General features: G+C 43.0%; 3 protein-coding genes across 5 annotated transcripts in view; 2 read left to right on the top strand and 1 right to left on the bottom strand.

The window, feature by feature from the left end:
- cacng2a (calcium channel, voltage-dependent, gamma subunit 2a) overlaps positions 1-4,803 on the bottom strand; it is a 60,669-nt gene extending 55,866 nt beyond the window's left edge. The window contains exon 1 of the mRNA XM_084371305.1: positions 2,671-4,803. Within this exon, the coding sequence (XP_084227431.1) occupies positions 2,671-2,896 (226 nt within the window). The 5' untranslated portion in view covers positions 2,897-4,803. The remainder of the gene's footprint in view (positions 1-2,670) is intronic.
- Positions 4,804-6,250: 1,447 nt separating this feature from the next.
- On the top strand, positions 6,251-15,750 carry apol (apolipoprotein L). 3 transcript variants are annotated; one of them, XM_084370839.1, is made up of 5 exons: positions 6,251-6,266; positions 11,104-11,172; positions 12,556-13,152; positions 13,239-13,358; positions 13,588-15,750. In XM_084370839.1, exons 2-5 carry the CDS (start codon positions 11,159-11,161, stop codon positions 14,639-14,641), a joined length of 1,785 nt encoding a protein of 594 aa, XP_084226965.1. In that variant the 5' UTR covers positions 6,251-6,266; positions 11,104-11,158; the 3' UTR covers positions 14,642-15,750. The 3 variants fall into 3 exon arrangements, with proteins under 3 accessions (XP_084226965.1, XP_084226963.1, XP_084226964.1); XM_084370837.1 differs by lacking the exon at positions 6,251-6,266 and adding an exon at positions 10,600-10,684; XM_084370838.1 differs by lacking the exon at positions 6,251-6,266 and adding an exon at positions 10,722-10,807.
- Positions 15,751-20,384: 4,634 nt separating this feature from the next.
- LOC311267398 (immunoglobulin lambda-1 light chain-like) lies at positions 20,385-22,561 on the top strand. Its single transcript, XM_084370457.1, has 4 exons — positions 20,385-20,468; positions 20,554-20,879; positions 21,323-21,356; positions 22,065-22,561. The coding sequence occupies exons 1-4, from the start codon at positions 20,429-20,431 to the stop codon at positions 22,388-22,390; spliced, it is 726 nt and encodes a 241-aa protein (XP_084226583.1). The 5' UTR covers positions 20,385-20,428; the 3' UTR covers positions 22,391-22,561.
- The last annotated feature ends 986 nt before the right edge of the window (positions 22,562-23,547 follow it).

Genomic DNA, 23,547 nt, shown 5'->3' with positions numbered 1-23,547 from the left:
CTTGCTCAAGGTAACTTCGACACCTGGACGACCCGCTCCACCGGCTGACTCTGCGTCCAAACACAAAGAGCCATTCAAGAACTTTCCCTGAAGAAATCGAAGAATTGATCAAACAAATCTGTAAACAAGACTCAGAATCTGACCAAGCAGTCAGAGCCAACTTCTTGGTGCTGGCCAGGCAGATATTGGCAAGGGCACAGTGCAATAATCAAGAAGTATTGAGGTTTGAAGTCCTCCTCAAAAGGGAGAGACTGTCCTTCCAAGAAAACGTCAGACTTTGACACAAGAGGCCACTGTTTGGTTTCCCGTTTCATTGTTGCATTCTGACCGCGTTGTTTTTGTGCCTAAACCTAATCAAACCTTACACCTGCAGGTTTTTTTTAGCACTTGGGGGAAGTTGAAGCATGTCGTGAACACAAAACTGACATATCATCACCTTTTAGGTTCATTTGTGACCTTATTGGAGTTGATTTTGTGTCCAACTGATCTTCGTCTCACTCTCTTTTAGCTCTTTTTTGGTCTCTACCAGCTAGTGAGGGAAATATTTGTCTATTTAGATTGAAATAATCTCAACTTTTTAGTGCATGGTGCAGGGAGTCACACTGCTCTATCCATTAATTACATATGATGGCTGGTTGCGCATGCAGCCTGGCTCCACATGTGCACCAAGCAGCTCGATCTGGGCCTTTCTGTTTCCGTCTAGTGCTGAGCAGGTACAGTTGTTTTATTGGAGCTTATTCAGTTAAAACAGCTGCCCGTTCTGGCTAACAATGACGCTACGAGAGCAATGATATTGAACCATAACAGTGAAGTTTGAACAATGACTTTAAACTCACTTTGCAGCTCTGGAAAGCCGAGGTGAGCTTGTATCAGTACGAGTGACCCTTTCACGGAGTCAAATCATTTTATACATCGCTAGTGTCTTTAAATTGGACTTCTTGCTTCAAACCAGCCATTAATCTTTGAACAGAAGGTGCTCAGAGTCTGGCTGCTTATCACAGGAGACAGAGGAGCATGAAGTCAGACACCGCGGCCTTTCAGGGTCTCACAGCTAAGACGATGAGCAGATTTGTAATGCTCTGCGCCCTCACAAGGTCACAGTGTCAGAGTCGGTGCCTCCACTGGAACATGACAGGAAGCACGCCGCCTCCGTCTGACAGGGCAGACGCGGGAGGTTGTCTCGAAAAACCTGCGCGCGCTCAGGACGAGAGGCTGCTTGACATCTCGGAAAGCACCGGACGCGGCCGGGTTAAAGGTTAGACGACGAGCCCCGCCATCGTCAAGGTTGTTGACAGAGGTTCATCTCTTCTGCCGTGACTTTACTTTTAAAAATAAACACCCTGTCTGAAGTGCTGGACCTGTGTCACATCCTCTTTACCTGGACAGAACCAATGCAGTGTCCCTTAATTAGGGTGAGACCGTTGTATTGGTTTGCCAATAGATCAGGCTGATGTATGATGAAGGTTCCTTCCTAACTACAGCTCCTGAATATGTTATTATTTCATTATTTAAACTCGAATGTCTGACTAGAGTTACAGAGTAGTGTGGGAGGCTTTTATGCAACAGCTTCAGGCTGCAACCAGAAACTGCTTTACCCTGCCTGCCGGAGCTGAACACCCTAAAGAACTACAGCATATTAGTCCAGATTAAAGCATATATCCACGTTCCTTTAAGGCCTCGTGACCCCTTAAAAAGTAGCAATGTTGACCGAAATGCATCTCTTCAACAGAGAGATGATTTTTCTTTGTGAGATTGAAGGGAAACTGTCAAATAAAAATAAAATTAGAGTAAAATTAAAGGACAGACAGGATTTTCCTCCTCTCATATTAGTTAAATAAACTCGTGACCCCTCATGTTTATCTCGCAAACCCCTTGAGGGGGGTCTTAAAATGGAAACCTGCCTCGCTCTGCCTGCGGGAGGTGAAAGAATTGTATTAGTATGGACTTAAGTGGAGGGTTTTAGTCTTGATGGTCTCAGTTTATCTCACCACGCAACCTTTTAAAAAGGAGTCACAGGCTGCGTGCGTCTTCAGCTGAAAAGTAATATTTCAATAGAGACACGCAGAAGTAAAACGGTCCGCAATTACAGAAATGTGAGGAGTAGAAGTGTCAGAATTAGGATGTTTCCTCTCGTCTGTCCTTTAAATAACCTTGCAACCCTCAAGATTTATCTCCCAACCCCTTGGGGGGGTCACTCTGCATGCAGGAGATAAATGTACGGACTTAGGTGGAGACTTTCTCAGTTTTTTTGTGCCTCGCAACCTTTTCAAATCACAAGCTGTATGTGACTTTTCAACCAAAAAGCGATTGTTTAATCGGAGTCAGGATGAAGGAAAACCGTCCAGTATGTTTCGACATTAGAGAAATGTTGGAAGGCGAAGAGGTAGAGGATTTTTCCTCTTTTGTGTCCTTTTAATAACCTCGCAACCCCTCACATTTATCTTGCAACCCCTTGAGGGGGGTCCCAAAACAGAGACCTTGTCATTCTTGGATTTCAGGTGTATGAATGCAGTGAGATTTCAACAGAAACAGATGCGTCCTTACACTGCCAAGTGTCATGGAAGGAAAAAGCCAAGAAGAACTTGACACCCGGACACTGGCAGCTGCAAAGCCCACAAATGAAGGCATGTTTGGGGGGCTTGTTGAGCAGCAGAGAGAGTTTGCTCTTACCTTCCAAGCAGCATGTCCTCCACAGGCCCGAGTGGGTCATCACCTCCTCGTTCTTCTTGCTGGTCTCGTTCTCGCTCATGGACTTGGTCCTGCAGACGCCGCGGGAGTACAGCCAGTAGTCCGTGCCGACCGCGATGGTCATGAGGCTGAAGGCCGCGAAGGCTCCCACCGTGGTCAGCAGCATCTGGACTCCGCGGTCGAACAGACCCATGTTTCCGCATTCCATGAAAGGGGGACCCCCTTTCCTCTTGATGTACAGGAAGTAAATATTTGAAAATTTGCGGGACCAAATCAAACCGAAAAACCGGGATATACTCGAGCGGAAGGAGAGGGAAGAAGGAGGAGGAGGATGCGGTAGGAACCTTATGGTTGCGTTTGGGTGAGGACCAAAACAAGAGAAAAACTGAGGATGGCTTTTTGGAGAGAGGGGGGGGAAGAGAGGAAGAGGCAGTGATGTCTCTCCTCTCTGTTTGTTCTTACTTTCTGAACACCCAGAAAGATTTTTGTTGTTGAAAAATCAGGTGTGCAGAGGACGACAGCCCTTCAGAAGGCCTTCAGCTGCAGATATAGCAGCAAAAGTGAGTAACAACACTGAGTATTTATGTCCTAAAGCCTACAGCGGCAGAGTACGAGCCTGGCGTGGACTGTTCTCTACAGGCCTGCGAAAAGAAGCGAAAAAGAGCCTGTTTCTTGATTTGTAAAGGTTACAGCTGAGCACAGAGCTGCATTAACGTGAGCTCAAATGGAGCACAGAGATGGTTGGAGGTGGTGGTGGTGGTGGTGGTGTGGGGGGGCGCGGTGTTGGAGTAATGGCAGGCTTACAGTACAACAGTTCAATATGTCTGTTACAGTGAGTTACAGTTACTTTAGTCAGAGGTTATAACATTGCGTTTACTAGTAAGAATTCAGAAGTATATCTATACCCTAAAGACTATTAGGCTATTTATATTATTGTTCTAGTGTGTTTTGGGAAAAAAGCAAGGAGATAATAAAGTGGGGAGGAAAACGAAGGACAGCAGGGGAATCTATCATATTAGTGGAAACAAAAGAGACGGATTCAAGTCCTGAAAGCAATAATATAACGGGTTAAAAGAAAAAAAGACCACAAACCAACCCTTTACACGGCGGGGTGAGGAAACCAAGGCTCAACAAATAAATTAATTAATCGAGCAGGCTTTTTTAAAAAACACACGCAAACAGATTGAAACCGATAAAAAACAAAGGGGAAAAAAAATGAAATGAAATTAACCGCGCAGATTTTCCTTTTTCCTAAAATTCTGATCCCCAGTTTCCATATGTAGCCCTATAGCTCTGGGAAGGTTTCCGCCGAAAATGGGGGTCTGCGGTCAGAGGAGGTTCGGTCGTCGACGATCCGGAGAGAGCGGGGAGCATCCAGCAAGGCAAGCCGACCATCACTCGACATAGAGCCGGCAGGAGGAGGACGAGGAGTCGGTGTGGGCGCCGCCGCAGCCGAGGATGATGCGCGTTGTCCCGGGGATGGAGGAGGATGCTGCCGCCGCCGCTGCCTCTGCTGCTGCTGCTGCTGCTTGAATATCCAAATTCACCGTGGCAGTATCACACCCAGGACGGTCCCGTTTGTATAGCCCTTGCGCCATGTAATAGGAAGGAAAATAAATTCTGATGAATGTTGCAATCACCCTCCTCCTCCTCCTCTTCTTCTTCTTCTTCCTCTTCTTCTTCTTCTTCTTCTTCTTCTTCTTCTCCTGTCTCTGCTTTGCGCGCTCGGATGCAGGTTCGGCCGCTTGCAGGAGGAAGATAAAAAATATATATATATTACACAATCAGGGACCCGCACAGATCCACAGACAGAGCTGCTGGTGTTGTCACGATGTCAGTGTCAGCGGCAGTATACATTCAGTACATTCAGGCTCTCCCTCCTCCTCCTCCTCCTCCTCCTCTTCCTCCTCCTCCTCCTTCTTCTTCTTCTCTCAGGATGATGAGTGTGAAAGAAGCTGCCTCTCGATTCTGCTTCCTCTTCTTTCTTTCTTTCTTTCTTTCTTTCTTTCTTTCTGTCTTTCTCTCCGGTGACGCTTTAAAAGCCCCACAGTGTATATATATGCATGTGTATGTGTGTGTGTGCGTGTGTGCGTGCGTGTGTGTGTGTGTGCTCGGCGCTGCAGCAATGGAGGCTCGTTGCTGGAAAGATATTAAAGATTTTTTTTTTTTTTTAATTCCGTTTCTGTGAGTGGAGGGGGCGGAAGGAGGGGGTGTTGCGATGGTGGACTCTCTCTCTCTCTCTCTCTTTGCAAAGGTAGATGGAGGATCGCTGAATTGTGCACACAGGCTGAGATTCAGCCGTTTATTATTGTCCGATCCAATTGTTGCAGCGCTCCCTCACGAAGTCATCCCCACTCCCATGTCCTCCACTCATTTCTCGTCATGAATAACAGCGATGTATTTGTTTTTTTGTCTTTTGTTTTTTTTGCTTTGCAAATAGGCAGACACCGTGTCATCCTCTGATTATGATTCTCCATGAATGACAATCAGCAGCGAGGATGAGGATGAGCCTGGAGTCTGGCGCCGGTCGTGCTGAAGGGGTTTGAATTCATGAACTCGACCCTTTTTTTAATTCATCACATTTCTTTGGTTAAAAAATGACCGACTCCTGTGTAATTAGTGTGCAGCATTAGCTCAGAGATGGTGATGATGATGATGATGATGATGATGATGTGTGTGTGAAGCTGTGGTGCTGAAAGAACAGCTCCCTCCAGCTCTGCTTCACCTCTGTGGAGTTTGTCGCCCCCTGCTGTTCAAACAGCTTTATCACAACTATTGAAAATACACAGTAAGTATATTTGAAGCTCTTTTCAGTGGGACTTTGATCTCTCGGCGATGTTTTATTTACCTAACTGTAACATTCTCTCTAACTCTTTGTTTGTTTGTGTCCTGTAAGCATCAGCTGTGCTGTGAACTCTCTCCCCTGGCTGTTGGAGCCTCATCTGGATCTTTAGCTTCTTCTCTTGGCGCTCTCTCCCCTTGTGTGTTTCTTTCTTTCCCCCAATCTGTCTGCGCTGTATGCTTGAGATCAAAGCTCCAACGATTAGTGTATTAATTGATTACTTTTTTTGCTTTTATATCCACTGTGGAGGCAGCTGTATGTGCACAGCATTTGAGTCCAATATAAATGTATCACAGTACATTGTATTGTATTGCAACGTATCATATCACATTGCATTGTATTATATCACATTGTTTCGTATAGTACTAGTTGTATAGTATCATATTGCAACACAATGCATCGTACCGTACTGACCGTTCCATACTGTACCGTCCGTATCATACCGTATTGTATTGTACTGTATCGTATTGTATCGTATCGTACCGTACCATACCGTATGGTATCGAAAGCAAAAATATCAAACACTTGCTGGTAGCACTTGCTTATAGTATCATCGTACCGTATATCGTACCGTACCGACCGTACCATACTGTACCGTACCGTATCATACCGTATCATACCGTTTCGTATCGTATCGTATCGTATCGTATCGTATCGTATCGAATCGTATCGTATTGTATCGTATCGTCTGTCCTCTTTCTGGTTTGCACGGTGGAGAAGAGGTGGTGCATCTCAGGTCTGTTTGACGACACCTTGATGTTGCTCGACAGCCTCATGATCCATATTCTTCATATATTCTACAGTATATCTATAATAATGTCATCCTGATCGTCCACATTGAAATTTTACTATGCTGGTCTATTCTTTATACACAACAACAATTGCTTTTCTGTTTGTCCTGGGAGAGGGATCCCTCTGCTGTTGCACTTCCTGAGGTTTCTTCCATTTTTTTCCACCATTAAAGTGGAGGAACCAGCCAGGTTGTGGTGTTTCATGTGTTACATGTTACATGTGTTTATACTTAATGCTGTTTGATTAAAAAGTGTTTGTGCAGAGTTTAAGACATCTGCTGAGAGAGAGAAGTCTCTCTGTGATCATCTGTAAAGGATAAGTGCTGTCTCCATAATTATAAAATAAATGTAGCGGGGTAAAAAGTAGCCTACAATATTTCCCTCGAATGGACTGTAGTAGAAGTGTAAGTGAATAAGGTAGCATAATGTACCTTATAACAGAAATACCTTGTGTACCTTAAATGGCTGCTCTCATGTTCAGATGCATACAGGCCCTCACATCTGTTTGTTTGCCTTCGTCCACATTTACGCCTGTGTCAGCTCGACTTTGTTTTTTGGGTCAAAATGCCGTTCAGCTGCTCATGTAACCAACAACGTCAGAGAAAGAGAGAGAGAGAGAGTGTGCCTGTGCAGGTTGGATGTCTCCTTGTGAAAAAAGTCATCATCATGTTTCTCTCAGGCCTCAGGGCCACATGTCAGATACCCCGATGATCCGGTCGGAGACGCGTTCGGACAGGCTGATTTCTGCTGCTCTTAGTTCAGCACTTATCATCTCTGAGCCGCTGAGAAGCTGCATGTTGAAGCATGTATGGGACGGAAATGTTGTGATGCACAGAGTGTAAATTAAAAAACTAAACTGAAAAACCTACAACAGAATAAGTGAACAGGTAGATTCCTTATGCAAGTGCACAGCAGGGAATACATGTCGTAAGTGTGTTTGAAGGGGACACTTAAAGGGGCAGTTCAACTCAATATTAAAAATACATATTTTTCCTCTTACCTGTAGTGTTATTTATCCAGTGATAGTGATTGTTTTGGTGTGGGTTGTGAGTTTTCGGAGATATTGGATAATGGAACTAGATGGCACTCAACTTGTGCTTTAAACGGCAAAAAAAATACCTTGCTGTGAGCAGTTTTGTGTCGGATTTATTTTCTTTCTATCAAACTACACCCACTGCGCAGAAGGAAGCTGGCATCTAATAATAATCGAGAGGACCGCTAACTAAGCTAACTCAGCTAGCTAATTGCAGCAGCTCAGCTGAGGAGGATGCCATTAAAGGACAGCCCAGTTGCCAGCGTACAACGTTAGCAGTTAACGTTTCTGCAAACCACAGATACGTCCAAGGTTGACATTTTTTGCAAACGTGGCATATCATGTTTAGATTTTATGCGTATTAGCTGACTTGTCACGTCATAAGGTTGAGGGGGCGGTGGTGGCGTTATAACAGGCGACAAGAAAGTGGATATTTGTAAGACAGAGAAGGATATTTCATCTTTTCTAACCCTAACCAAGTGTTTTTTTTAAGCACAGCGTTCTGACCAGAGAAAAATGAGTCTATCACCGCACTTTGGTCATCGACAAATATCCGTATAGTGTGTTTCTGAGGTATCCATATCTGGGTTTGCTCCTTTTTATGAAGTCTGTTCCTCCATGAAACCTACAGTAAACTCTCCTTGAAGCAGAACCTCTCTCGCAGACACCAACACTTGAGACCTTGAGCTCTGACTAAAGACCTCTCTGATTCTCCCTCTCTGCCAGGATTTGGGACACTCTTCGCTTTCATTGAACAATTAGCCCTGACAGGCGAGGAGGGTGCACAAATCAGGTCCCAGGCTCGCACCCATACTGGTCCCCCGTGGACTCTTTATGCCAATCTGACATTAACTCAGCAAGCTGCAAATCCAGCCCTAATCGGGGCCTTGTTAGACTGCCCCTCGGGCATTGGCTCAGGGAGCGCTTCCGGTAAATTGTCCTCTGGAGTAAAAGAAGGGAGAGGGAGGGGGAAAAAAAACAGAGGCTCTCTAAAAGGTGGTCGTACTTTGAAGATTTCTATCCTCAGTAATTGAACTTGATCAGAGGGAGTCTCTGGGTGAGGATGCACCCATGGGCCCTCTGGTCCACAGGGTTACAGAACATTTAAATCGGATCGCACAGTGAAGATTTAGAAGGGGCTGGATTTGATGTACGTACATAATATTAATGTTTTCAATTATTAAGCTGAAAACCGAGCAGATTTTGTATTTCTCCACAGTTTCAGTATGGTAGGGCGATGAAACAAGGACAACAGCCTGACTGATGTGGGGATTTTGAGGCAGATACCGAAAAAACAAAACAAGACAAAACAAAATTTACAAAAAATGAATGAATCTTTTAGCCAAAAGTCTTTGGTAATTATATTTCAAACTTACTATCAAACATTAAAGTCACAGTGGATGTCGCTCTGATATCTGGATGTCAGGACAGGCTCACATTGTTTCATGTCTATCACCAAACATTACTCACATGCCAGCGTGCACGTTGAAAGAGTTATTAGTTAATCAGTCCTTCTCTGTCTTTGAGTGGAGCCGAGTCAAGAGACCCTGCAGCCCTCTGCTTGGATTTTCTGATTCTCTCAATTTGTTACTGTGCTCGGGACGCTTTACCGACCCAAAATGTCGGTATTTAACATCCCGGAAATGAGACTCAACAATCAACTATCTTTGTGGAGTGTTTACGAACAGCTCGGAGAAATCCTACTCATTCTACCTTTAAGTTTAATAGTCTTTGAATTACATCATGACGTGAGGTCCAGTTTAACACAGAAATGTCCTTCAGAGGGATACTTTTATACTTTGAGAACATTTCAGAGCTTGTACTTTCTAACTTCTACTTCAGTAAAGAATGTGTGTACTTTTGCCACCTCTGGTGCTACTGTGTTTTCTGCTGTATTTCTGTGTGGTCTATATGTGTGTTACTGTGTGTTTTCTGTTGCGTTTCTGTGTTCTACCTGTGTGAGTTAATGTTTGTTCTTGTGTGGTCAATGGGTGTTACTATGTGACTCCACAGGGTGTGTTTGTGTGTTCTGCTGTACTACTGTGTGTTCGACCCATGTGTGTTACTGTGTGTGTTCTGCTGTTCCTGTGTGTGTTCTGCTGTGTGATCCACTGTTACTGTGTGTGATCTGCTGTGTGATCCACTGTTACTGTGTGTGTTACTGTGTGTGTTCTGCTGTGTGATCCACTGTTACTGTGTGTGTTCTGCTGTGTGATCCACTGTTACTGTGTGTGTTACTGTGTGTGTTACTGTGTGTGATCTGCTGTGTGATCCACTGTTACTGTGTGTGTTCTGCTGTGTGATCCACTGTTACTGTGTGTGATCTGCTGTGTGATCCACTGTTACTGTGTGTGTTACTGTGTGTGATCTGCTGTGTGATCCACTGTTACTGTGTGTGTTACTGTGTGTGTTCTGCTGTGTGATCCACTGTTACTGTGTGTGTTCTGCTGTGTGATCCCCTGTTACTGTGTGTGTTCTGCTGTGTGATCCACTGTTACTGTGTGTGATCTGCTGTGTGATCCACTGTTACTGTGTGTGTGTGTGTGTGTGTGTGTGTGTGTGTGTGTGTGTTCTGCTGTGTGATCTACTGTTACTGTGTGTGTTGCTGTGTGTGTTCTGTGTGTATTCTGCCGATGTTTCTCTGCTGTCTTGCGTGTGCGAGGACACTGCCATGTCAGCAGTGTTTCCACCCTGATCCCTGAGTGTCTGCACTGAGCTGAGTGCAGCTGAGTGAGCGTTTTGACACACACACACACACACACACACACACACACACACACACTGTCCTTCGCCCATGTCACTGGGCCCTACTTTGACCCTCTCATAAAGTAAACAGAGGCGTAAATACAGTGATGGAAGTTGTTCTCTCAAGGTGCAACAAAATATTCCCAGAAATGTAGAAAAATGCCTTTTTTCCCTTCTATGCAGCCCAACTTTTATGACTAAACATTTCATTTTAAAGACAGAGAATGGCTCATTTCTTCTTACCACAGTCACATATTGTGACTTTTGGGAATGTTGGCTGGCCACATGGTTATCAGCTGAGCTCATGAGTCCAGTCAGCATGTTGGTATCAGCTCCAGTGTGAGGGTTGTGTCAGTGAAGCGTGGTGTGGCTACAGGCGCTGTGCTGGCGAGAAGGGAGAATGAACTAAGCCTTCACCAAAACAACAACAACAGCAACACAATGGAAGAGTTGTTCTAGCGCAAATCGCGCGAGTACGCCAGTTATCGCGTGTTTTTGGCCCAAAACATGGACGGCAGAAGTTTAGCAATACAGCACAACTTTGGGGAAAGTCCAAACAAACAGAGGAGGAATTGAAGTATTAGGGTGAGACTTACTTTTACAGTTTACCTCTAACACCACACGCATTTTACGGACGTCTCACAGAAGTGGCGCCATTCCGACAGCATTTGAAGGCAGCATCAGGAAATGAGTTTTAAACATGTAAAGGTGATAAAGGTTTACTGCTGCTGACGTTTTTATCAGTCTGTTATCGATACCACACACAGCTGTATTTATCTAGGAGGCTAGATAAATAAAACTCGCCTAACTGCCGAGCATTGAGGAAGTCAAGAGCAGAAATGGGCGTGTTGCAGCTCTGGTGATGTGGAGAAACGAAACCAAACATACTTTGAACGTCACCTGAGGAAGTTTAGCACACAAAAACAAGTTAGTTGGTGATCCCTGGGAACAAAACACACCTGATTTCCAGACTTGATCTATTTCTTGCCTGTTCTACCACGCAGGTAATACGACGAGGTCCGGATAAAGATGTGAAAACTGCAAACTGAGAGGAGAAACATGTCTGCGTCAAGGTAAGGGGATGTAATCACTGAGTTACTAAAGCACGGGATATGAGAGAAAAAGTGTGTAGTGTAGCAAAGTGTCAAACAAGGTAAAATATGTAACGATTAGGAGACAGATGTTATGTCCAGAAGCCAGTTTGTGAGTTAGTTTGTGTTTTAAATAATAAATAAAGGTAGAAATCGATGTTGTATCTTAAAAGCAAATGCAACAAATAGAGAAGTAAACACCTTTTGTGGTATACTGCAAACTATTATGGCCAAAGAAAGTGTAGATTATTGAGGAATCATGGCAGGAAATGAAGTTGTCAGAAACATTGAACTCAGTAAAGTGCTTTCACTCCTTTTGTGCTCTGGCGACATCTGCTGGTCAAATGGTGGCAACGCGACGAAAAACAAAACCTGATAAATCCTGAAATGTTTAGGAGCAACGTCACTGATTCAAAATACCTATCAGTTATGACTTTTGTCCTGGTTTTTTAGCTATTATTTTACATGTAAGAGAGCTGAGATTAGAGCAACACCTGTAAAATATAGAAGAAGAAGAATATTTTAAATAATTCAAATGCACTGCTCTCTTTGTAGCCATTGTGTGTCTCTTTGTGGTCATTTTTTGTTTCTATTTTCTTGAAGCCAGTTTGTGTATTTTTTGGGTTTATTATTTCTCTCTTTGTGATCAGTTTGTGTCATTTTGCTTATCTTTGTTATCATGTTGTGTCTCTGTAGCCATTTTGTGCCCTATGAGGTCATTTTGTGTCTCTTTGTAGCCAGTCTGTGTATGTTTGTGGTTGTTTTTGGTGTCACTGTAGCCATTTTGTGCTTCTTTGTGGTCATTTTGTGTGTCTTTGTAGCAAGTTTGTATCATTGTAGCCAGTCTGGGTATTTCTGTGTATCCTTGAGGTCATTTTCAGTCTCTTTGTGGCCATTTTGTGTCTCATTTTTAGCGAGTTTGTGTCTTTTTGTGTCTCTTTGTGATCTTTTTTTCTGCCTTGTTGTATCTTAGTTGTCATTATGCGTCACTTTTTGCGTTTCTTTGTTGTCGTTTTGTGTCTCTTTGTAGTTGTTTTTTTTTCTTTCAGTAACATTTTGCGGGTAAAGCAGAACTCTCAGGTCCTGCTGTCTGTTTAAAAGCCACAGCTTCCTTAATGAAGACAGGCTGTCTGACTCCAGGCACAGCAGCTCCCCACTGACACTCCTCTGCACAGATATTATACTAAATACTCGAGCATACTGTCAAAATACAACAGGAAATCATCAAAGAGAGCCTGACGTGCAGGTTATATCTTCTTAAAGTGGAGCTGTTCTGTTCTTCTTGCAGACAACTCCACATTGATTGTTGTTTCAATTGTTCTGAAATCTAAAAAAAATGATGTTGTCTTCTGTTTGGTCTTACAGAAAGGAACTACAGGAGGCCTTGTGCTGCTACACCACAAATACCCTCACCTACATTGAAATAGTGAGGGACTTCTGTGAGAGGATCTCTAAATGGATCCTCAGGAGGGAGTCAGAGTTGCACATGATGATGGACATCAAGGACAGAGCTGACAACATCGATCTAAACATGAGCCATTTTACCCAGTCGGAGAGCAAAGGTAAAGCCTTTCTGGAGTATATGAAGAGCAAGGTGACCCAGGTGACTGCAGACACCAGGCGTGCAGAGCTGGAGAAGGAGCTGGCTGCTGTGTTGAAGGACACCCAGGAGGGCCTGGAGAAGCTCGACTGCTTCCTGGATGTAGTGGAGAAGCTGGCGGTCACCTCACTTCATGTGTTCATGGAGGGGAACCAGGTGTTACATCTACCAGAAGGGATCAGCTTCGAATACGTTCAGGTCGTCATCACAGCTGCACGGCTAATCGCCCCTCTCCTCCTCGAGTTTAAAAGAGATGCAAGTGTCTTCTTCCTTCCCCGACTGCAGAATGTGGAAGCGCTGTCAAATCAGCTGGACAGATACATTCAGACCACCCAGAATATCTGTGACAAGATGGAGAAAAGGTAACATCACTCTGCTTCAAAATAATATGCACATTTTTCACAATAACATTTATTTTAGGTTGTAAATATAACTGTGTCTTTTACAGCTCTTTCAGTGACTTTGGCCCAAAGATGACTGTGAAAACTGTGGTGGACCTGGATGTGGATTTGTCTGAAGATGACGTACAAAGGATGCTTTACCACATTAATCAGCTTGATGATATCAGGTAAGCATTACCCCTGTTTCTGGCCCTAAACATCATGTCAGCACAGTTGTACAATTACAGACAGACAACAATACCAGCTGCACCTGAGTGGACAGGAATGAGTGGAACTGGGTTACACTGATCTGCAACTTAAAACAACTTTGAACTTAAAATTTGAAGTAAGATGCAAACCTTTTGAGCTGAGTCATCATATTCATTCCTTCTTAATCTCCTCGTTTCTCTTTGTCAGGATGAACCAGCACTTCCGTATGGTGTTCTTGTTCCAAGAGGACTCGTGTCCTGGCTTCATCAGGGAGTTCAGCGGCCGTCAGCCCAGGATGCTGCAGTTTCTACAGGACATGGAGGAGATTGCTGTTCAGCTAGACAGGATGAATAAGGGGGCAAGGATCTCCAGTGTTGCAGGCAGCTCAGTGGGGGCGATAGGAGGCGTGCTTTCCATTGTTGGCTTGGCGTTAATTCCTTTCACAGCGGGAGTGTCTCTGGGTCTGACGATGACCGGGGTAGGCCTGGGAATAACCAGCGGAGTCAACAGTGTCGTCACCACCGCCACGGAGATCGGAGTAAACCGTACACAACAAAAGAAAGCCAGCGAGGTCTTCCAGAGCTTCATGGAGGATGTGCAGAGTCTCCAGGATTGTCTGGAAGAGGTCTCTCAGAGGGAAACAAGCCAGATAGATGTGGCTCTGGGAGTAGGCAAGTTGCTTTGTAAAGCTGGTGCTATTGGAAAAGGTATTGATTCACTTGTTGATGCTGCTTCTGCTGTTAAGATGTTAAAAAGTGAGGAGCTGATTGCGAGCGCGGGCAGAGTTGCAGTGCAAGAAGGTAAAGCCATGCGTAACGTGCCGAGGGTGGCAGCAGATATCCCAGATATCGGTCAGGCGGCCGTCAAAGGGCCTCTTGCCCTCTCCAAGTCAGCCAGGGTCGGTCTCATCGCAGTCAATGCTCTTTTCGTCGGCATGGACATCTTCTTCATCTGTAAGGACAGCATCAGTCTGGCCAAAGGCAGCGAGACTGAAGTCTCACAGTTCATCAGAGCCAGAGCTGCACTTTGGCGCTCAGAGATAGACTCGTGGCAGAAGATTCATGACTCCCTGTGCGAAGGGCTGCTGACATCAGAGAAAAACCAAGCTCTGATGGAGACGCCGTACTATCCGGAGAGGAAGTCTCCGTATTATCCGGAGAAGGAGATGAAGAAGAACAAGAACAAGAAGGAACAAAGTCGGACGGAAACAGAAGTTCCATCTGATGAAGTGGAAGAAAAAAAGTCTTGTGTGATACAGTAGAGCTCAGTGAGCAGAGGCAACGGGTGCCTTTTTGTCAACTATGACACTACAATAAGATGCTGTATGAGATCGAATGTGTGAAAATTCAACTCTGCTTAAAGCACACTCTCCTGCATCGCACATCATTAAAATGCACCTTTGAGGATTTCTTAATTAACTGTAATTCTCACGATATAAACCAAGTTATGACGTCACTTTTTTACTTGTCATTTTGTGAAGCCTGTTTCAAAACACAGTGTATTATAGGTGTGATTTAGTGATAGCCTACATACTTTACCTGATAATAAATTAAAAAAAATGCTATGCTAAGTATTACTCTCATGTAAAAGTAAAGTCCAGAGCAAAAAAATGTGAAAAATGAATGCTGTATAATCAGTATGATCTGCTTTATTGATTGGTATGATCCAACCTGCACTTTTTTCTTGCACAATTAAATGAAAAAGTAAAAATGTTTTTTATGTTTTCCAACATTCTATATTTATTATTTATAGATACTTTCATATGTAACAGACACGTCTGACCTTTAAGGTTCCCCTTCACCTGCCTGGACAGTAGTGAAGTGCCCACATCTGAATATGTTATTTGAGAAGGTAATAATAATGTGATGGAAACAAATATTTCCTCTGCCCAAAGTCAACTCTGTAACTAAAATGAAATATTATATAATTAATTTTTAATGCACCACCCAGCGAGCACACAAAGTGACACAAATCAAACAAACCCAAGGTATTTGTGACCAACAGGGGGCGGCCCAGTCGCCCAAATACAATCTTGGCATTGTATATTCTTGCAAACCACGGATACGTAAAATTTGTTTTGTTTTAAACACATGTCAAGATTGCTACGTGATGTTCAGATCACATGGATATGAGCCGACTGTCATGTCACGACTACGTTTCAGGCAAATGTAATGTGATTACCTTAATGTGTTCAGAACGACCATTTCACATCTGCTTCTTTACTGTTTGTGCTGTTTGCTCATGACGAGGTTCACATGTTAGAAAAGATGTGTCTGCATGCTTGTAATAAATGTTGTGACAGTTAGGTGGAGGTGTTGTTTCAGCTTTGACTCTGCTGCTTTTTTCAAGACTCATTCAATAAAAAACTGTGAACAAAACTGTGGTCTGGAAAATATTTAAAACAATGACAATTACAGTTAATCCAGGACACTTAGATAGCAGACATATTTCTATATAATTATTACTTGAATATGAATATTTAGATTCAGAAAGCTACTTTGTCATTAGGTGTTGATGTGCAATAAAAGTACAACATAGAGATTAAAATTACTTTGACTGGTTTTAGTGGCTCTCGGTAGTTGAGAAGTTTAAAATAGACAAATGAAACTGAGTTTTCATCCTCCGTCAGTGAAGCGTCACCTCTCTACTCCTCCCTCTCTTCCTTCCCAGGATGCACCTGCAGGCCTCCTCTCCTTATTTTTAGCTCCATGTAAATGAAGAGGTGAAGTGTCAGCTCTCTGTGAGATCAGAGGCAACTGAATTAAATCACATGTATTAGGAAGTGAGCAGAGAAACAAATGTATGACAATAAAACTGCAGGACGTCTTTTTCACATCATGATGTTGTAATATTTTGGGCTCAGGGGGGAGATGTTTCCTACATGGACAATAACGGAGACAGAAAAGACTTTTCCCTTTACAGAAGATAAGAGAGCAGCACATGTGACAAAGCATGCAGACTGAAGCAGAGCTCCTCCTCCTGTCAGTCACTCTCAGTTTCAGTGCTGTATTATATTGCTCCTCCAGCACCTCCTCTCCTCATCCTCCAAAGCCTCTGATCTGTCAGCAGCAAGCTCACTTTCCAAGTTACAAGGCCATTCTCAGCACACACTGACAACATGCTGGGGACCCTCTGCACTCTCATCACTGCTCTAACATGTAAGGAGGCTGACTGACTGCAGCTTTGACCTCATGTTGGATTCATCAGTCTGTGTGTTTCTCTTGACTCCATGTCATCTTGTTTTTTCCAGGTGTGAGTGGTGCGACGGTGGTGACACAGAAGCCTCCTGTTGTGACGCTGAGGAGAGGAGAGACAGCCACCATGGACTGTAACCTGGGGACTGTTACTGGTAGTGGTGCTCGCTGGTATAAACAGATTCCAGGAGGAGTTCCTCAGTTTATACTGAATTATCATCATAGCTATAGCTCTCCAACGTATGGCTCTGGTTTCTCCTCTCCCAAATTCACACCCACTCATCAGTCAGGAGCAGACTACCGTTTTACAATTGCCAATGTGGAGGACGGAGACTCAGCAGTCTATCACTGTGCTACATGGGACGGCTCTGTTAATCAGTGGGTATCACAGTGATTTACACTGTGACAAAAACCTCCTCACTGAACACTTCTGCTTTTTGACAAGGGAAACGTTGACTGAAACGAAGCCACCATACACAATCATAAATACACTCATGTGTGAATGTTATGTTATGTTTATGTTTATGTACATCGGGTGCTAAGAAAAAAACAAAGTCAAATTCCTTGTTTGTGTTTCACATACTTGGCCAATGAAGCTGATTCTGATTCTGATGTGCACACAATACAAACAAAAATATAAGCATATTTACACAACAAGGTAATTGTTGGACAAATCAGTATTTTCATATTTAAACAGAAAGTCCCGATCAAATCAGGACTCAGCGCTGGAGACTTTGGGTAATTTCAGATTCTTGTGTTGAATCCTCTGACAACTGCAGAGGACCAAACAAAAGCTGTGAAACACTCAGTTTTTGTGTAACAAGTCCATCAACAGGCTGACAGTTCATATAGAAACAGTCATGGCTGTTGTTAAAAACTCAACTGAGCAAATAGAAATACTGCGTTCAGTCAGTTACAGATCTATGATGTGTTTCATTTACTTTTCAAATCCCTTTATTCATTTTTTTTCTTAAAGAAAAGTCAACAGAGGAGCAAAGAAGCGGCAGCATACAGCATAGAGGATTTATGTGTTAGAGATGAAGGTTGGCCCAGTGTTAAAGCAACACTAGGTAGTTTGGACTCATTACTACCCCCGGCTGGTTGAGAGGCGCAATTATCTGTTACTAGCGTCGTAAATACTGTCGCTGTATGAGCATCCCTGGGGAAAATGAATACACGTGAATTTGTTGACAGAGTCGGCGAATCACGAAATCGTCTGAAAAAACCTCAACTGAGTGCCAACAAGCTAGATTCAGAGATAGTAGTTGGTAGTTTGTTAGCATATAGGCTGCACAGCACATTAGCATGCTAGAGTTATTCTCATACCGAGTTGGTTATAGTGATTGCACCGACTAAGTTACTTCCAAAACACAACGCTTGGGTGTGAATGTGTTTAGTAACGTCTGAAAATATAACTACGTTTTCGGGAGTTACTAAGTACAATCGCAAGTTGACGTTGTGTTCGGCGTAATAACTACAACCAACTCGGTATGACAACAGTAAGTAGCATGCTAACGTTACCTCCCGATCCCGATCACACTGTTCAACAATTACGTTGATTATCTGCATGAACTAAGGAATCTGCAACTTTTCAAGACAAGACGTTCATAGTGTTTTAGTAAGTTAGTCATCGTCTACAGTCACTACATGAAAACGTGCAAGCTGACGTTGTGTTTGGTGTAATAACTACAACCAACTCGGGACGACAACAGTAGCTAAGTAGCATGCTAACGTTACCGATAACAACAATAGCCTGACGTTACCTCCCGACCACACTGTTCAACAATTATGTTGAATATCTGCATGAACTAAGAAATCTGCAACTTTACAAGGCAAGACGTTCATAGTGTTTTAGTTAGTTAGTCATCGTCTACAGTCACTACATGAAAACGTGCAAGCTGACGTTGTGTTTGGTGTAATAACTACAACCAACTCGGGGCGACAACAGTAGCTAAGTAGCATGCTAACGTTACCGATAACAACAATAGCCTGACGTTACCTCCCGACCACACTGTTCAACAATTATGTTGAATATCTGCATGAACTAAGAAATCTGCAACTTTACAAGACAAGACGTTCATAGTGTTTTAGTTAGTTAGTCATCGTTTACAGTCACTGCATGAAAACGAGCAAGCTATCGAAACGGACAGCATTAGCTTATCTACCGGCTTTATTATGGTTATAAACTGTGGACAAATAGAGCCCCAATGAACACCACATAACAACAAATCAACTCAAAGTAAAAGTCGGTAAGATAATAAATATGTATATATGTAATATATGACTTACAAATCCAGTAGCATCAAAGCTAGGTCGCCATCAGTTCTTTCAGCTCGCACCACCGAGTGTAAGCTGGTCCAATATTTATCCATGTCCGGCTCATGTTATTTCACTTTCTCTTTTCCTTTTCTTCGCCTCCTCAGACAATGCCTTCTTGACTTTTTTAGCTGGCTTGGCCATGGCGTTGATTTACAAAAAATCCAAGTAGCTGCTGGCTAAATCCACCGACGAATAAACGCGCCGTAAAGCAGGTCGCACTAGACTTCTTTACGTCAGGTATGTCGCTACCCGCTCTGGGAAGTTATGCAGTGCGGTTTCTGTCGGCGCGACCCCCCTCAGGCTGCAGGGGCGTCACCGTTCATCCTATTTACCTTTATTCTACCAATTAACTGAGTTTAGAAACATTATTTTAAGGTCGAAAAGCTACCTAGTGTTGCTTTAATGTTGGTCTCCAGTGTGGATGAGGGAACAAGGATGTGTTGAGGAGGCTCCAGCACCCCTTAATATCAGGCTATAACATATGCTGAATTTATAAGAAGGCTGAAAATAATAAAGAATTTGTCACACAGAGCTTCACAAAGTTGATAAAGTTTCTCCAACACAACAACCCACAAAATTTAGTGATTTTATAAGGAAGTCTGGGGAACTTCTCCCCCTCTTCATCTCCTTGCTGTTGTTGACTGTAGTTGATGTTGCTGCTTTGAACTATGATGTGTTTGTGTTCCAGTTTGCTGTCTGCTGTAGTACAAGACGTTCTCAAATTAATATAAATTATTGTTGATAACATTTAGATACATGTTAACGTGGCCATTCATATGAATGCAAAAAACCATGAATGTCACACACCATTTACTATGACATCATCCTATAGACTGACCCCTCAGCACCTCCAGCTGTGACTGAATTCATGCTTCCCTGGTGTCGAGGTACTTGTAGCTGCTCACCCTCTCCACAGCCTCTCAGTTTAGTGTGATTTGTGGGACAGGGTCAGCCTCCCTCTAGAAGTCTATGAGAAGCTCTGTCATCGTCCTCACGGTGCAGCTTCTTTGATTCCTCCTCAAAATGGCGGTGGCTGTCGGAGGTGTGGACCGATGCAGCGTCATCTGGTGCTGGTGGATGTGATCATGACAGGAGAGGTGGAGCTGTTGATCCTCACAAACTGCTCCCTTTTGAGGAGGAGGTCCAGTATCCACAGGATCATGTCGGGATGATCCAAACTTCTCTTGATGTTTAATGATCTTGTTGGCCTTTTTTATGATTATTTGAATGATGTGACAATAGAGATAAAAAACATCTCTGTTTTATGAGAAGTGATTATTGAATCAGAGGAAGTCATGATGTAAATATATTAAATCCTCACATACTTTTATGTGAAGTTAAATAAATCCTAATAAGTTTGGGTATGAAATTGAGTTTATTAATGACTGAAGTCAGTGTTGAGTGTTGAAGCTCCTCCTCCTCCTCTTCTCCTCTCCTCAGGGTCTTTATAAGCTTCAGTCTCTCTTCTCCTCACACTCCAACTTGCTCACCTCTCAGCTGGACAGTAAGGGACGTTTACAGCACACACTGACAACATGCTGGGGACCCTCTGCACTCTCATCACTGCTCTAACATGTAAGATATTCTTCTCTCTCCTTTCACAGCCCATATCTTCACACACAAACCTCTCACTCATGTGTTTTTCTGTGTGTGTTGACAGATGTTGATGCAGCGAAAGTGCTGACCCAGACGTCTGCTGTCCACACAGCTTCTCCAGGACAAGAGGTCGTTCTCAACTGTAACATTCAGAGGGATGATGGTTATTCTGCTAGATGGTATAAACAGGTTCCTGGCGAAGCTCCTCAGTATGTTCTTAAATTCCACCATTCTGACAGTTCACCCAGCTTCGGATCAGGATTCTCCTCAGACCGATTCAACTCTAAAGCCTCGTCAAACATAAATTACCAGTTCATCATAAAGAGAGCAGAGACAGGAGACTCTGCTGTGTATTACTGTCAGACATGGGACGACTCTGCTAACGAGCACGTATCACAGTGATTTACACTGTGACAAAAACCTCCTCACTAACTACTTCTGCTTTTCGGGTCTCTGACACATCAACTAATCTGATTGTTTGGAGACGTCTTTTGGTTTCAGCAAGTTCAACATAAAATGACTCTCACACCATCCCTGCAGTCAATAACACTCGTGCAAGACTAGCTGCACTGTCTGAATGTTGCTCTTTTGAAGGAGAACATTTTCATCACTAACATCAGACTGAATTCACTGATCATATCAGGACTTTGAACATCCCAGACTGAGAATCAGTCCTCAAGTTCGGCAGTGTTTGTGAATATAAGCAGACTGATGAAGTGAAAGTGATGTTGACAGTGAAAGTTGGTCTCAACAGGATGTTTCAGTTCCACTCCCCTCATTAGTGAGAGTCAGGAGGTTTTTGTACGGCCATCTGTACAAACTGAATCACTGTGGTATTCGGACAAGGCACCAAGCTGATTGTGACAAGTAAGTACTTTTGAACTCCTCATAAAACAGGACAGATTTTCACTTTCTGATACATATTGAGAGAAAATCATCATTTTAAATGTTGCTAATTTATAAAATATTCATCATGTTGACCTCTTTTTGTTTTATATCGTCTTTGATGCCAGATGTTGTTGAGGCAAAGGAAAGATCTGTGAATGATCACTATATTTAAAACATTTTCTAAAAAATACTTTTTAACAGTTGATAGATTATGTTCTTTTATTTTCATGACTTCAAACAAGTTTTATGTTTTTAAAGAGTAAATCACATTGTGATGTCAAATCTAAACTACAGGTCTTGTAATGTAGCTGAATGTTATTGTGGCTGTTTCTAATTTAAATATAGTTTTTCTTTGGTGGTTAGACAGACTACTGATATACTGTCATTTATCACAGTGACTGATATAATTATATCATGTTATAAGACACAAAAGGTGAATTCATGAATTTGTTGCCAACATAATAATGAAACTGAAGAACTCAAAATATTAATAAATTTGTGTTTGATAGATTTTGTTTCACACTGCTTATATAAATTGTATTTAATCACAGATTTAAAATGCTTTATTTCTTCAAGGTGTTTGTTATATTGTCAACACAACTAATACATGAATCTGTTACTCTCGTGCTTTGTATCAGTGATTTTTAATGTCCAGTTATTTGATGAACGTCCTTCATGTATTTTCAGGCTCCAGCCTCCCTCCTCCTGTCCTCACAGTCTTCCCTCCGTCCAGCGCTGAGCTCCAGTCCACCACAGCCAGTCTGGTCTGTCTGTCCAGTCAGTCTGTGCCTTTTGCAGATGTGAGCTGGTTTGCTGGTGGGAGTCCAGTGAGCAGTGGGATCTCTACCAGCACCGCTGTTCAGCAACCAGACCGGACTTTCCAAATCAGCAGCTATCTGGCCATCCAGACGTCAGACTGGAACATGGAGAAGGTTTACACATGTAAAGTGTCTTTGGGCTCCCAGACTTCAGAGAGAAACATCAACAAGTCCGACTGTCCCACTGAAGAATAGTAGAGGAGCAGAACGACCATCTCACATCTGCTTCTTTACTGTTTGTGCTGTTTGCTCATGACGAGGTTCACATGTTAGAGAAGATGTGTCTGCATGCTTGTAATAAATGTTGTGACAGTTAGGTGGAGGTGTTGTTTCAGCTTTGACTCTGCTGCTTTTTTCAAGACTCATTCAATAAAAACACAAAAAACTGTGAACAGAAATCTCTTTGTATTTATTTGTATTATTGAAAACATCATTTAAAACACTTTAATGTTCCACAGTAGAGTTAATTCAGGACACTTAGATAACAGACATATTTCTGATTAATTATCATTTGAATATGTGTCTTTGATTCAGAAAACGTTCTTGTTATTAGACATTAATTTAAAATAAAATCACCACATAGAGAGCAATATTACTTTGTCTGGTTTTAGTTGCCTGCAATAATGAAGACGTTAGAAAAATCAGATAAAATGAGCAAATGAAACTGAGTTTTCATCCTCCGTCAGTGAAGCGTCACCTCTCTACTCCTCCCTCTCTTCCTTCCCAGGATGCACCTGCAGGCCTCCTCTCATTATTCATAGCTCCATGTAAATGAAGAGGTCAAGTGTCAGCTCTCTGTGAGATCAGAGGCAACTGAATTAAATCACATGTATTAGGAAGCGAGCAGAGAAACAAATGTATGACAATAAAACTGCAGGACGTCTTTCTCACATCATGATGTTGTAATATTTTGGGCTCAGGGGGGAGACGTTTCCTACATGGACAATAATGGAGACAGAAAAGACTTTTCCCTTTACAGAAGATAAGAGAGCAACACATGTGACAAAGCATGCAGACTGAAGCAGAGCTCCTCCTCCTGTCAGTCACTCTCAGTTTCAGTGCTGTATTAAATTGCTCCTCCAGCACCTCCTCTCCTCATCCTCCAAAGCCTCTGATCTGTCAGCAGTAAGCTCACTTTCCAAGTTACAAGGCCATTCTCAGCACACACTGACAACATGCTGGGGACCCTCTGCACTCTCATCACTGCTCTAACATGTAAGGAGGCTGACTGACTGCAGCTTTGACCTCATGTTGGATTCATCAGTCTGTGTGTTTCTCTTGACTCCATGTCATCTTGTTGTTTCCAGGTGTGAGTGGTGCGACGGTGGTGACACAGAAGCCTCCTGTTGTGA

Source organism: Pagrus pagrus (genome assembly GCF_965226575.1).
Source record: "Pagrus pagrus genome assembly, chromosome: 13".
Lineage (NCBI taxonomy): Eukaryota > Metazoa > Chordata > Actinopteri > Spariformes > Sparidae > Pagrus > Pagrus pagrus.
Note: the sequence above shows the minus strand (reverse complement) of the source record. Positions and strands in the feature narration are given on the sequence as shown.

Excerpts from the sequence above, each read along its gene's own strand:
- apol (XM_084370839.1), top strand. Across the intron at positions 13,153-13,238 it reads TGTGACAAGATGGAGAAAAG|CTCTTTCAGTGACTTTGGCC; the intron begins GTAACATCACTC and ends TGTCTTTTACAG. Across the intron at positions 13,359-13,587 it reads AATCAGCTTGATGATATCAG|GATGAACCAGCACTTCCGTA; the intron begins GTAAGCATTACC and ends TCTCTTTGTCAG.
- LOC311267398 (XM_084370457.1), top strand. The coding sequence starts at position 20,429 with ATGCTGGGGACCCTCTGCACTCTCATCACTGCTCTAACAT. Across the intron at positions 20,469-20,553 it reads TCTCATCACTGCTCTAACAT|ATGTTGATGCAGCGAAAGTG; the intron begins GTAAGATATTCT and ends GTGTGTTGACAG. Across the intron at positions 20,880-21,322 it reads ACGACTCTGCTAACGAGCAC|GTATTCGGACAAGGCACCAA; the intron begins GTATCACAGTGA and ends TGAATCACTGTG.